The 14,524-nt window shown below is 39.1% G+C and overlaps 4 protein-coding genes across 5 annotated transcripts; 2 read left to right on the forward strand and 2 right to left on the reverse strand.

Moving 5' to 3' along the window:
• The first annotated feature begins 803 nt into the window (after positions 1–803).
• LOC131695410 (uncharacterized) lies at positions 804–1,875 on the forward strand. Its single transcript, XM_058983895.1, has 4 exons — positions 804–1,088; positions 1,146–1,226; positions 1,281–1,458; positions 1,526–1,875. Exons 1-4 carry the CDS (start codon positions 804–806, stop codon positions 1,873–1,875), a joined length of 894 nt encoding a protein of 297 aa, XP_058839878.1.
• Positions 1,876–1,952: 77 nt separating this feature from the next.
• Positions 1,953–7,377, reverse strand: LOC131695434 (L-asparaginase-like). 2 transcript variants are annotated; one of them, XM_058983929.1, is made up of 5 exons: positions 7,184–7,377; positions 4,353–4,745; positions 2,907–3,892; positions 2,669–2,854; positions 1,953–2,605 (listed from the first exon to the last, which is right to left on the reverse strand). In XM_058983929.1, exons 2-5 carry the CDS (start codon positions 4,714–4,716, stop codon positions 2,015–2,017), a joined length of 2,127 nt encoding a protein of 708 aa, XP_058839912.1. In that variant the 5' UTR covers positions 4,717–4,745; positions 7,184–7,377; the 3' UTR covers positions 1,953–2,014. The 2 variants fall into 2 exon arrangements, with proteins under 2 accessions (XP_058839912.1, XP_058839911.1); XM_058983928.1 differs by having other exon boundaries at positions 6,947–7,377.
• A 934-nt stretch (positions 7,378–8,311) lies between these two features.
• LOC131695435 (uncharacterized) lies at positions 8,312–9,897 on the reverse strand. Its single transcript, XM_058983930.1, has 4 exons — positions 9,559–9,897; positions 9,421–9,500; positions 9,127–9,360; positions 8,312–9,068 (listed from the first exon to the last, which is right to left on the reverse strand). The coding sequence occupies exons 1-4, from the start codon at positions 9,752–9,754 to the stop codon at positions 8,370–8,372; spliced, it is 1,209 nt and encodes a 402-aa protein (XP_058839913.1). The 5' UTR covers positions 9,755–9,897; the 3' UTR covers positions 8,312–8,369.
• A 1,780-nt stretch (positions 9,898–11,677) lies between these two features.
• LOC131695423 (uncharacterized) lies at positions 11,678–13,203 on the forward strand. Its single transcript, XM_058983916.1, has 4 exons — positions 11,678–12,003; positions 12,067–12,257; positions 12,330–12,583; positions 12,648–13,203. Exons 2-4 carry the CDS (start codon positions 12,068–12,070, stop codon positions 13,080–13,082), a joined length of 879 nt encoding a protein of 292 aa, XP_058839899.1. The 5' UTR covers positions 11,678–12,003; position 12,067; the 3' UTR covers positions 13,083–13,203.
• Positions 13,204–14,524: the final 1,321 nt, after the last annotated feature.

The raw sequence follows: 14,524 nt of genomic DNA on the forward strand, positions 1-14,524 counted from the left end.
ATTTGTGTAGTAGCCATACGAGTAATCATTATCATACTTAAATAGGAAAAAAGCAAAGCTTTTCTCGCAGCATTTTGCACATTATTATATGATGACCGTCGTTCATTTTGAACAAAACGCCTTCGTTAGTGTGTTAACTTTTTTTCGCGAAACCCTCCTTGCCACATTAAGAGTCGACAACGAGACAACAATTTCCACGCCTCTGCTTCTAACATTGATGCGCCTTTCTCAGCATTCGTTAAATTTAACGGTTGGTAGAATTCGGTCTCATCAATCTAAGCGAGCTCATCTATGCCGTCCGACAATAGGTAACATCAGTCGCTTGAATGCTTGTTTCGGGCTAGACCTGGACTCAAGTTGATGAAATTTGACATTCCAAACATATCCGACTCACACAGAAGCGATTGCTCCACTCACAGCTAGCTATGATCGTTGCTGCTTGTTCAGCACAAAACAGCGACAGCTTTGTCAAACTTTTGCTCTATCCCTGCCTACTATTGTTTCTTCCGCATTTCTTTTTGATTGAGTACATGATTGCAGCATGTAGCGATGATGGATTGTCGCTCCGATTGTTGTCTACCGGCGATAAGTCACAAATTAGAGCGTTTTGTTTTTTTCCCCATAGACGCATGTAAATTGAAAAATCGCTAATGATATAACTAGTTCGAGGAACTAGCAAAAGAAAAACATCTCTCCTTTTGAAGTACCACCACTTTCCCTCGAGAAACAGTCTTACAAAACGTTGAATCTGTTGTTCCGTTGCGCTCAGTTTGGTAACTGCATTGCACCCGTCAATATCAGCGATGCTCCTCGTCATATTCCAAGGTATCCTGGTTTTGCTAGTAGCTGCAACGGTAATAACGGTAACCCGTGCAGGGCCAGCGGCCAACAGTGGTGGCAACAGTACCGGAGCCTACTACCAGCATCCATACCAGAACGCGTTAATGGACAGTGAAGCCGCCTTTCTGGCTCTCAGTGAGGACCACCACATCGAACGATATAAACAGGGTGGTGGACCTATCAGGAGTCCCAGAAACCAACGCGAGCCAAGATTCATCAGCTTTCAAACTAGGGATAATAACATCGAGGTGAGTTTGATGACAGTGTTGCCAGAATGAATTTATAGGAGTTGGTGTTTTATTTAGGTCGAGGTCCAGTTTGCCATTCCTTTCCTCTCAGTTCCGGTGAAAAAATCTGTTGACGGTATGATGAGTACGTTTCAAAAGGTAAAACCGCCCAAGTGTTAGACTTGATCCTACCCTAAGATATCGTTATTTTAGGGTACAGCTCTGCTGAATGTGAATGTTGCAGCTGTGGCATTAGCCGGTATCCTGGCATTGGGGAGTGCTTTCATAGGAGGCCTTGCGAAACTTTTGAAAGGTTACAGTTTAGGAGAAACTCATGGACCTTTAGGTCAGAAGCGAGAGGATACTTCCGGGTTACCAAAAACGGAAAAGGGTAAGTGAAAAAGAGTGATACTGATTTCTTAAAACATTTCTCTAGACAACATCACAACTTTGTCTAGCATATGACCAAATCAGCTGGTGGACGGTACTGGAGGCAGTGGACAAGAGCTTGCAAAAGTTTGACATCGATTCGACGGCCTGCACGCAGCGGACGGTCTGTTGGTACGTGAAAGAAGCGATGAACAATGTGGAAGAGCAGCGGGCCAATAATTTGGAGATTTTGGTCAACGGGCTAAGCAGTGCGGACTGGGCAATGAAATTTACCACCGGAACAGCAATAGAGGATGCAATACGAGCCGGAAGACGGAATCTGAACTGCGAGCAAGCATTTCCGGGCTGCCGATTAGGACCGGACGTGGTGCAGCGGATCATCAATAGTTCCAGCAGTAGAAGTAGAGCGAATTGGTAGGCATTAGTTTGGCAGGAGTTTAGTATTGAGATTAGTTCAAAGTTTTAGCTTGCAACTGCTAGGTAGCAATAAACCAATTTTTAGATGTAGACAACCGCAAAATGATTTCATTTTATTTTCGACTCATTGATTAAAAGTATTACATTTCAAATGACTCGAACTGCTCCGGCCGTTTGCTATCTAGTTCGTCCAATTCTTCACCTAGTTTTGCTCTTTTTTCGAGCAGATAATCGATTACCTCTTGATTTTTCAGCCTTATGGCGTAATCCAAAGGAGTCAGTCCTAGATAATCGACGACATCGATTTCCGCGTAGTGTTTAATCAAATATTTAACAACATTCATGTTCCCGTACATAGCTGCGACGTGGAGTGCTGTTCGGCCACTGGAATCCTCCTGAGACAGATCAGCTCCAGCGATTCGGTATGACTCGAGCCGCGTCAGCAGGTTCCTCGCAGCTGCACTGCACAGATTCTCACCGATCGCTCGTATCGATCCGGTCAGATGGGATCCACACTTGACCAGAAGTCGAATAATCTGATGGTGGTCATACAGAATGGCATCCATCAACGGCGTCCTGTCGAACCGATCACGAACATGAACGGCTGCTCCATTCTGCAGTAAAAATTGGACAACCTCAAAGTTCCCTTCGCAACATGCTACGTGAAGTGCCGTCCTACGGTCGTAGTTCTCCATGGATAGATCGGCACCATAACCTTTCAAGTTATTGAGCTGTTCGAAGAAACCACTACGTTAGTGTATGACATCGGAACCAGAATCGGAAGTTTGACGTACCTTGCTAACATCGCCAGCAATGACGGCCGTATTCACCATGGCTGGGAAAAGGGAAGACTTCAGTTGACTAAGCTCTTTAGCTGAATTTAACTGAAGCGTCCTGGCAACAGCGTCGATCAGATCATATTCCTGCATCTCCGGAGTCTTCTCGCGGGTCAGCTCACCTCGGAGATTGCTTTTCATCATCTAGAAAGTAATTATATTATATCTTTCCTCTGTTATCAAACTCAAAACTTGCCATTTTCTTCGTATCCTGACTCCAATCCTCCTTACTCAGTACGTACGCAAGCTTAGCTAGAGCCGCTTCCGGCGTCATATCATATCCCGGAATTACCCCAATTTCTTGCAATAACCTCCCGGTTTCGTACAATTCACAAACCGATCCCTCGCTACACTGCGTACAGTTGACCACTAGCACTCCTCGATCGGTAGCCTCTCGCAGCGCTTCGACCAATTCAGAACGATTAATCGGAATATTCCCACTTCCATAGGTCTGCAAAACCACCCCGTTCATCGGAGGATTCAGGAATGCTTTAACAGCTGCCGTGGAAATGCTCGGAAACAGTCGTAGTAAGCCAACGTTTTCTGCAAGCCGTGTATGAACGGTGAATTTTTCCATAGTGCACGGTCGGAAGATCAACCGGTAGTCCACTTCCACATTAATTCCCATTTTAGCCAAGGGAGCGGTATTCGGTGAATTGAAAGCATCCAGCGACTCACTGCTGACCTTGACCGTTCGATTGCCACGGAACAGTTTGCTATTGAAGAACACGCAGACTTCCGGTATTATGTAGTTTCCCGCTAGGATCAGAGCCGAAGTGAAATTGTCGTTTCCATCGGTTCGAGTTTCGAAGATCGGTATTTGCGAACCGGTAATAATCACCGTCTTTCCTAGATTCTCAAACATGAACGACAGAGCCGATGCAGTGTACGCCATAGTATCCGTACCATGCAGTATCACGAAACCGTCGAAGAACTCGTACGACTGCTGAATATCGGTAGCGATGTGAACCCAATCGGAAACGCCCATATTTGAGGAATCCAGCAATGGTTCGTACTCGGAGATTTGGTACAGAATCCGGCGGTGCTGACCTTCGACGTAAGGTAGCGCCAGTGGGGCCATGTTCTTAGCCGGGCCGAATCGTTTGCTCGCGTAGACGTCATCGTGCATGTTCGGGTACTTGCGAATCTTCCGGATGAACTCGTTCGGGCGTGGTTCCAGGGCTGGAAAGGTAAAAGGAAAAAAAAGGTTCTTTACGTTGTACTGAAATCAGCAGAATATTTGTTCACAACTTGTTAAACCATCGGCAACAAATATAATGGTCGTTAAAGGGAATATTTTTTGAAATAGATTATCATATTCTAACTGTGAGAAGAGCTTCGGTTAATAGAGAAGGTACATGTACCTTCAACTTCGTAAATTTTTGATGTCTGGTTGGTGCTCCATATTGACGTCTCTGCCTGAGGTATGCTCATTTATTGAGCAAATTTAAATAACATTACGAAACGATCTCAAAACTATCGCCGTGACGAAATGAAGCTGGGAGACAATTTTCACAAAATAAAAAAATCACGCCTTTGACGGTTCGTGATTTTCGAGAATTCACATCTGAATAGACTATGTGTCGGCTTGAGATGGTGCTCTTCGCACTCATTAGCGCCATCAAACCGCCAAATCACTTACCATTATTCTCATTTCGCATCATTCCAATCGTTCCACCCGTATAGATCACCAACACCTTCGCTTCGGGTGTATCCGAGGACATTTTTCCGTAGCTAGAGTTCCGTCGCATGTACAATTTGCTTAAATCTAAGCTCCCGTCCGGGTTGATATCCTGCAGCTGTTTCCGTCGCCAGGGCGATCCGTGTTTTATGCTGTTGTCATTTTCAGACAAAACTTTACCGGGAGCGTTTATTGATGGCGCAAACTCGGATTTAGGGTATGATAAAGTGCGGGTGATTTCATCTCCGCTGCTGGATGGATTCGTAGTAACAAGCACATCAGCGCAAGGCTCGACAGCGTTTTCCCCTCGAGCAGCTGAACTCATGTTGTGCCAAAACCTTGAAAGGGGTTATGCTGAACAGAAAAAAGAGAAAGAAGAATTATTTAGTTGGGCAGTATAGTTTTATATACATTTTCTTCGCGTTGTTTGCTTGAGATTTGTTTAAGGGTTTGTCAGTCTTTTGTTGATCCTTGTTCATTTGAAAAAAACGTCATGGTATTTGCGTTTTGGTTTAGTTCTCACGTTTTATGTTTTTGTTTTATGTTTTATGTTTTATGTTTTATGTTTTATGTTTTATGTTTTATGTTTTATGTTTTATGTTTTATGTTTTATGTTTTATGTTTTATGTTTTATGTTTTATGTTTTATGTTTTATGTTTTATGTTTTATGTTTTATGTTTTATGTTTTATGTTTTATGTTTTATGTTTTATGTTTTATGTTTTATGTTTTATGTTTTATGTTTTATGTTTTATGTTTAAATAATTTTTAATATCTCAAATAACACCTATTATTTTGCATAAAAAATAGATTCACAATACATAACCTAAAAATAGTAGTTTACAGTTATTTTTTTCAACGTATTTTCCATGTTAGTCATTTATGAACGCAATTTAGTGAAAAAAAATGAGATTACTCCATTTAAATCCGAATAAAAGAGAAATGGAGAATTTTGCCGCAAGAACTGCATAGGTTCGATATGACGACAATATTTTATACATATTTTTTATCTTATAGCAAAAATAGCCCAACTTTTCTTACTTGGCTTTAAACTGAGTAATTTCATGTGTTTACCAACAGTGAGAATCAACGGTTAAAAAAATTGGCTGAAAATGACTATTTTTTGGGTGTATTAAGAATCTATCAGTGAGGAAGTTTGATCTGTAATATGAACATTTATTATACATATCGAAATAAAGTTCATGTTTGTAAGCAAAACAATCGATGTTTTTGTTTTTTTGTGAAATTTTAAAAATTGTTGAATAATGGCCATTTTTGGAACTTTTGACCATTGTGCTGATTATTACAAACTAAATTAGCACGAAAAAAGTTTAAATAAATAAGACTCATTGCAATAACAATTATTTTCGGTATATTTTACTGAAATAAAAATTTGATAAAACTATCAAAATCGCAATATTTTTAAATTACTTATGCCAATGGTTCCGAAAGCAATTTTAATGAAAGAAACAACTAAAATTTGATTTCGCTTATATTTTCAAAATCCGGTTTTTAACGCACAAAAGACTTTTTAACCACTCTAGTGATGAGTGTGGTCGGCCAGCTATCGACTCGTTTAATCTTGAGTGCGATTGCTGGGCGACAAGGCCAGCACATAAAGATAGTTTAATGCAGGGTGTATTTGATTGTTCAGGTACGCCAATAATCCATTTTTGGAAAGGCGAATCATGAACCCATAAATTTTATTTATAATTTTTTTTACAAAGCAAAAAAACATCAACTTCGTCAGCTGCATAAGAAAATACAAATAGCACATTACTCAGCGATCCAGTTGGGAAAGCTATTTGCAATCGATTAATTGGGCTTATTCACACCTAAAACATTCTAATTTTACCAGTAAACGTATCGCACAGCCTTTCTAAATACCTGAAATTAATTTCCAGACATTTTTTACGTAAGAAAAACTCATTTGCGAGATCGGTATTTCTGTTTTTCTGTCGTTTTTAATCTATTGTTATTAACCCTTAAGTGCGTACTGCTGCTATTTGGGAACGTGCCGAATTTTGTGATATAAAGCAGCGATTCTCAACCTGAGGTCCGCGGATCCCTAGGGGGCCGTGAAGTAGAGTTACTAGGGATCATCTAAGAAGATTATTTTTCCCGGAAGGACCTTTTTTGTAATAGACCGAAAAATATTTGGATAGTACACAAAATGAATATTAAGCCGTGGGGGTCCGTAACAACCCTGGGTGCGGGACGAGAAAGGTTGAGAACCGCTAATATAAAGATTCGACAAGAGGATATAATATCCATCCCGAAAAATGAGCATCAAGACAAAAAAAGAAACTGCAGTTATGTCACCTATTTGGTACTGTTTACCCACTGTGCTTTGCGTGCTGAACTGCTGCAAATCATCTAACTTGAAACACGAAAACCATTTTACAAAAATTAAAATAAGTTTTACTATACACCTACACCGGTTTAAGTTGATCGAACAAAAATAGAATTAGGTTCTTACATAAAATACAATCATCTATAGGCCAGATGCGTTCTTGGTTTGCAAACACTTGAATCGAGTTATTCAATGGGTACTTACTCCGATTCTTCAATTCAATTAATACTACGCCGATGGATGGGTTTCCGTAGGTACTTTATCACAACTCACTACTGACCTTCTAGTTACTCAAGGTAATTTTTAATGAATGTATATTTCACAACATTTCGGCAAAACAACTCATATCTCATCGCACTTTTATGCGCACGCACACGTGCACATGGAACTGATTGTGAGAAAACTACGCTATGATTCTATGCTTCTCTCAAACCGGCCTACCTCTGGGGTTACTATGGTAACTCGTGCAAGTTCAATCTCTCTCGCGATTTCCTTTTTCTATCGGTATCGTAAGCCTTATTCGACAATGCACTAATTTTCGCAACGCGCAAATTCTGTTCCGATCCACTTGCTTCGACTGAGCTGATACGACTGAACTGTACACTTCAGGCGAAGCTAGTCTTTTGAGCCATATGTTTATTCTTTGAATTTCACACATTTTGCCTGTTCTTGCATATGCTTTTTGAGGCTGTCAGGCAAATAGTGTACATTTTGTCGCTTTCAGAGGTAGTAAAGATATTATGCCAATTTGAACACCCAGCTTGTGTTGTTTTTCCCTATAAAGAAAGGCTATGCGATCACTCTGAGACTTGATTTTTTCGCTGAGCCCCGAAAATTTTATTATAACTGAACAACCCTAATAATTCTAACACGCAAATTTAAATGCATCCAAAGAACCTATTGTAGCCTTGGCTCGGCTTGATGCAGTAGTGTAGCCAGTGGACCACGATGCTAATGAAACCTATCTACACCTATTCAAACGACGTAGGTAGAAGACAGCTTTCAAATATCGTCACGTGGCGCTTGTTTTTTTGATGCATCAGTGCAGAAATTAGATATGCAAATTGAAACGATCCACCGATCGTGTGAAAGAACTGTCCCTCGCAGCTGGGTGAGTAACAGAACAAGCATTCCCGTAGGTAGTTAAAGGTAATTTTAAATGCAAAAATGTGTCACCCATTTAGGATGTGAATTTGTAAATTAATTTCAATTTTCATCGCTGTGATGATTGCGGTCAAGCGTGTTGTGTTCATAATGTGCGCTAATTTGTCCATATTTGATCGACGTCTGTGTGCTCCTGGTGATAAGGAAGAATAAACACCGATTAAATGTGTTTTAGATTTTTTACGAGATGTTATTCAACAGAAGAAATCTGTTCTGGCATTTTATTCTACTCCATAGGCAAATGCTGGTCGCTCTTTGTGAATCAAAATATAGGCGAATAGAATAAGAACCACAAAATTTGAACGATTTTATTTTTTTTTTCGCGAAATTGGACTTTTTGACTGCAAACATGCAAATAGTTTGCTTCCCTCTAATCCGATGTCAACTTTGAAATATTTTTGTTAAACCAATGAGAAATTTTATTCTTCTATCAAACTGATGGTTACAAAACAAAAAAACGCCTTCACTTCTTCCGCGTTCCGTTGAACGCTTCCGACATTTCCTTGATCAGGTCGTACTCGTCCTGTTTCTTCCAGGTCAGCGCGTCATCCGTTTGCGTGCTGTGGTATTTCTCGATGTGTAGCCCCAACGTTTTCGGATTAAAGTATGACACACCGCATTCCCGACAGGGGTAGAAACTTCGGTGGTGGCTGGCATGGCGCCGTAGTGTAACTAGCGAATCGAATTCCCGGAAGCATGTGTTACAGTTGAATTTTCCATGGTTGTCGGAAGTTTTGTCCCGTTTCTTCGGTATTTTCCTTGGAATGATTTCCGTTGTATTGTTGCACCCCGTAACGTCCACGCCACCGTCTTCTACCCACTGTACGCCCAACTGATCGGGGGTAACTTCTTCTGCTTCTATAGGGCTAGAGTTGTGTACATCTATCTCGCTGGCTAGTCCGTTCTCCTCTTTGATGAACACTGTTTCAGTTGGTGTGGGACAGGTTCCCGAAGATTCGGGAACAATGAGGCAACTGGCGTCAGAATTATCCTCCTGTTGGGTTTTTCCGATGTTGTTGTTTTCGACAAGCGTATGTTCTTCTATCAACGTTCTCAGAAATTTATCATTTTTGTGAAACCATTCCCGACTTCGGTTGATGTAAGTTATTTTCTCCGTACAAGTCTGACAAACCTTATACGGATAACCGTGATCCTGTTGGATCTAAAATCAATAAAAAAAATTTAAATTACACTGTTTGATAGACATAACTTGTATTCACCTCAAGTCCAGTCGCTTGTAAAACGCAATGAACAAAATCGTTCGTAAAAATAGTCTCGAACGTCCCCTCTGCATCTCTGGTCAAACACAATCGACAGATCATGTCAAGGCTGTCTATCGCAACCAGCGGTGGACAAAAAGCAAAATTATCATCTGCCACAAAGGTGTCCTTGATAGAAATTTCCTCCTCGTTAGGTCTTTTATCTTTCAATGCGTCCACTGTATCCTTACAATTCTGTAACAGGAAGCAAAGGTGCTTATTAAAAACAAAATGTTTACTCGATCCTACACATACCTTTTGACGTTCTGATTCTTGCTTAATGACAGGAACGTGGCAATCAGGAACTGCATCCGGCTTTAGGCGACCTCTTGAAACTGTAAATAAAAGTAAACTACAAACAAATGGAATGTTATATTAACAAAAACCTTTTACCATATTGTTCCGGCGAGAAGTGTCTACTGCAGACACACTTTGCGGACCAATCGTGATCCCGTTGCGTGCTAGGGAGACCAAGTTTTGCGCACCAGTCCTTGATACGTTTGGGATTACGGGGGAAATGGTAGAAAGCGAGGGAATCGTCCAAAGCAATATTCCCGGGACATTCCGGAACACTACAAAGTTCTGCCATTGCGATGCAGTCAAGTTTTGTACAGGAATAGAACCGTTGCAGGTATAATCACCGAACTAAACGCTTTTGTTTACCTGCAACACCTAATCGTCGAGATTTTGGTATCTGCTTTTGAATCGTTGTTGTTAGTGATGTCTTTTTTTACTAGATTAACGCAAATAATCGATTAATTTCTAAAATAATCGAAAAATCAATAATCGATTACAAGCTTTCGGTATAATCGAGCAAATCGAGTAGCTGATATCAATTAATCGAGAGCATAATTAATGAAGGGTGGCGTTGAAAACGAAACTCGCAGAGCAAAAAAATATGACCAGACTTCTCCAAATTTTTCAAAATGTGTCGAGCGACCTTTTTTTTTTTTTTTGGTTGACAAACTATAGGATTTACTAAGTAATCGATTATTGATTTTAATCGATTAATCGAATGAATTAATCAATCTCTCAAATATTATTCGATTAACGGATAATCGATTATTTTCAAAAATCAGACATCACTAGTTGTGTTGTTTTAAAGGATTCTGTCAGTATTCACGAGTGAAAGATCAGTGTTGCCATATTTGTAAAAGAAAACATAGAGAATTCGATCGTGAATTGATCAAAGGGCCCAAATTAAGTCGCTGGTAATCGAAGCACGCTTACTTAGTACCGATTTCTTCACTCCACATTTATCTTTTGATTTAAGTTTGACGCACCGCTAAACGTGGTTCAAAAGTGAGGGTGGAGAAATAGACTCTTTCTGAAAACGAAAATGATGTGTGGAAAATTTTTTTTTGTTAAGTTACATAACCATCCCCCTTTGTCACTGTATGAAAGTCGATGTTGCATTAAAATTTGCCATAGAAACGTTGAAGTTTATTGTTTTTGAATTGCAACGAAACATTTAACTTTATTGTAAATTATTGCAAAATTCTCAACGAACATATCTCGACAAACATGATTACGGCTTAAAAGCCAACTGTCAAAATTATCTTTGAAAGGAAATTCCGGACAAACCGTTACTGGCTAAACACAGTTCATAACAGTTAATGAAAGAGAAAGCTTTTCTCTTTCGTTTACTACCAAGATATGTGATTGGCAAATAACGGTTTGTCCGGAATTTCCTTTCAAAAATATTTTTGACAGTCGGCTTTTAAGCCGTAATCATATGTTTATCGAGATATGATCACGGCGTAAAAGTCAGCTGTCAAAATTCTCTTTGAAAGGAAATTTCGAAGAAACCGTTACTGGTCGAACGCAGTTCACGGCAGTTAATGAAAGAGAAAACTTTTCTCTTTCGTTTACTACCAACATCTGTGATTTGCGAATAACGGTTTGTCTGCAATTTCCATTCAAAGTGAATTTTGACAGTTGGCTTATAAGCCCCAATCATATGTTTGTCGAGAATTACTGTACTGCCACAGTATGAATTGTAGTTTAGTTACTGTACATTTATAATCGGGATTGGCTCAGATGGTGAGACAAAATAGGGGCACTTGATACGATTTTTGTTTTCATTCAAACACGAGTATTTGACAAGTTTTTCTAAGAAAAAAGCATAGGGACGTCTGATACCAATAGTAAGCAAAGTAATCAACAAAATAGTTCGTGAACGTGACACTCTGAATGATGATTGTGCACATTAGCGAATTTCAATTTTGAGTTAGGGAAAAGAAATTATTGTATTTGTTTGACTATACTAAAATGATACTTCCGATTCTTAGCATTTTTTTAAGAATTGAAAACAGCTATCAAAACATTAAAATTATATTATTAATTCTTTTAATCAAAATTAAAATGTTTCTTTAGGAACTGGCTGCATTTTACGTTATTTTTTCCAAACCCCGAAAAAGTAATATTTCAAAACATTTACCCAGCAACACTGTTAGAAAATCTGTCCTGCCAATGGAATGTCACAACAACAACAACAACAACAATACTGGTACCTCTGATTCGCGAAAGAGGTGAAAGTATGCACTCTGAATATTGTAATTGTAGTTTGTAATTTTATTGAGTACGAAAATCTGTTACACTGTATATCAGATCAAGGAAGAATATTGCATTTATTTGCCATTCAATTTTATTTGTAGTTTGCATTTTTAATAAATACGATTACCTGCTAATACAACTGTGTACCAAGTCAAAGAAATTTCTAGGATTGTACTAAATACAGAACAATATGCGTGCATTATTTGTCAATTTATATAGTTTAGTTATTTATTAATAACAGTTAGTATCTGCTAATAAGCAAAGTTATAAAGTAAATTGAAAGTGAGTTATTGACAATTCGAGTGAACAAGTAAATATTAAACTAACATTACTTTTCGCAACCAGTATGGTGGCCCATTGTAGCGCTTCGTTTTGCCAGCAAGAGCTTGGAGCTGGAATTGCCTGGTTTCTGTTCCCGCCTGACCATCACCGGAAGCGTATCTGGATGGAACGATTACAGGTCAGAGAAGATCCCCAACGACCATACATGTTGGCCTGTCGAAAGCATTTCTCTGAAGCTCAGTTTCACATTACAGGTATGGGGTTGAGTTTTCATTCTGGTCACAGAGATAATTTTCATAATCTGTGCATCACATTGTCTTTTGTAGCCAATGGTAAGAAGTTGATTAGTGAAGCTGTTCCGGATATGTTTGTTGCTGAAGTCGAAACTGACGACGACGACAACGATGACGACAATGAAGGTACTCCACCCGAGCTCACCCCTGTCATGGTGAGAGAATCACGCAATAATGTGTGCCGCTTTTGTCTAAAAAAGGACACCGAACTAAGAAGGTTATTTTCCAAAAACAAAGGAAAAGACATTCCTAGTCCAAAGATTATTTGGCAAACACTGGGCATCGACGTAATTATATGATATAAATACTCAGATGCTTTCTGTGACAGTATATAGTTTTTTTTCTATTCAGGTTCGACGGAATGATAGCTTTCCGGACGGAATCTGTGGTACTTGTATTGCCATGATCAACGGTATTAAAGTCATTCGAAGGCGGTTTCAGGAGAATGACAGACAAATGCATGCGGATTACACGGCAGCCGTGGAGGAAATGAATGCTCCTGAAACTCCGTCGCCGTCGATTGCCAAGCCAGAATCAGAACACTCGGACGTTCTGGTACTGGAAATATACGAGAATAACGTCGATTGTGATCCGGATGAACAGCTGCAGGTCGGTGACGAGATAACCGTAGTGGAGGTGGAAGATCTACGGTACGGAAATTACAACAACCTGACCAACGGTGACCCAATCGCTGCTGTCGAGTTACAAAACGAGGAGTTCGAGATTGACCTACCGGCGAAAAGGCGTCGCTGCTACGGGCAGGTTGGAGTAGCTGAGCAACGATGACAATGGGCAATAAGATTTTTAATATTTTATAGAACTTTGATTTATATCTTTACTCATTTACACATTGCATACATGCTGCTAAATTTTATAAAGAACAAAATATAGTACCGTTAAGAGTATAGCGCTCTGAATTTTTACTTCAGCACGATGCTGAAAACGCAAAGGTTACCCGTTTATAGCCCCATCCATATTAATTCTCACACGAGCAAATATTTCTATTTATTTTTATTTTTTATAAATGAATTTGCTTCAATGTTGGTCACAAAGAAAATTCGGTTTTCGCTCATCAGTAGCCAATTAATTCATTTTTTGGATATTTGAAATTTTTTTGTGGTCGCAAGTTCGAATCCTGTCCCGGAGGTGATTTTTATCACATTATTGCTTCCGTTTAACAGGGAGGTATAGTGACTGAGAACTGATATACAAGTAAAGTTTTCAACTTGTGTAAGAAATTAAACTGTCGCTTTGAAATAACAACAGCAAGTAGCAACTTGCCATTGGTCGGCGCTTCGATCGGCCAGCAATCGCTATACGGGACTTGTATGTAAACCTGGATACAATGGTGACTCACGCATGCAAACCTGTATGCGATGGTGATTTGCAACGTATTTTCATTTAAATGTTTACACAGGTATTTCGGGAAAGTTTGTTCTAGCTTATATGTCTGTTCTCTATGGTATAGTTCTCTTTCTAACAGGTGATAAAAATGGAAAATCAAATAATATCGAGGGTTATTTTTCTAAATTTGACAGTCATTCAGAGTGTAGTTTTCCTTCCAATTTTTCCCAATATGTAAAAAGAAACACTTAAAGCGCATTACCTGTAACAGATATCACACAATTTTGCTTTCAGAAACATATGATCCCATCTTCTGTAATTTCGTTATTTTTTTTGGTTTGATAACTTGTTACACGACCACATTCCAGACTTCATATGTTACTTCCATTTTGTGTTATTATGATGAATGCAAAAGTGTGTCTTTTAGGCACAAAAATTGTAACAACTTTTTTTAAACTGATTTAGTTAAAAAAAAGCTAAAATTCTGTGGACAAAGTTTAAACGAAATATATATTTTGAGGATAATATTCAGCAACAAAGTAGTCCAATACACTGGAAAAAACCAGAATTTCCTGGAACTTAAAACTCGTCGGACGTCGTTAATCGTGAGATTATCCATAAAGGCAGAGGAGGGGCTCAAAACCATGATATTTCTGTCCACGTGGTATATGAACCGCCCTACCTTAGATTTGATGCTTAGAGTTGAACCAAATCAGTACGTTCTCCAATTTATTAGGTTTTTTTTGTGAGTGGTTCAAACGATTTTCGAAGCTTATTTATTTATTGGCGTCAAACAAGAGTTGATCGTTTTGTTACAATGATAAAATATAGTATTCACTTAGAATTTAAAATACTAATAACTAAACTAATCACTATCTGGTTTA

Source organism: Topomyia yanbarensis, unplaced genomic scaffold, assembly GCF_030247195.1.
Source record: "Topomyia yanbarensis strain Yona2022 unplaced genomic scaffold, ASM3024719v1 HiC_scaffold_4, whole genome shotgun sequence".
NCBI lineage: Eukaryota > Metazoa > Arthropoda > Insecta > Diptera > Culicidae > Topomyia > Topomyia yanbarensis.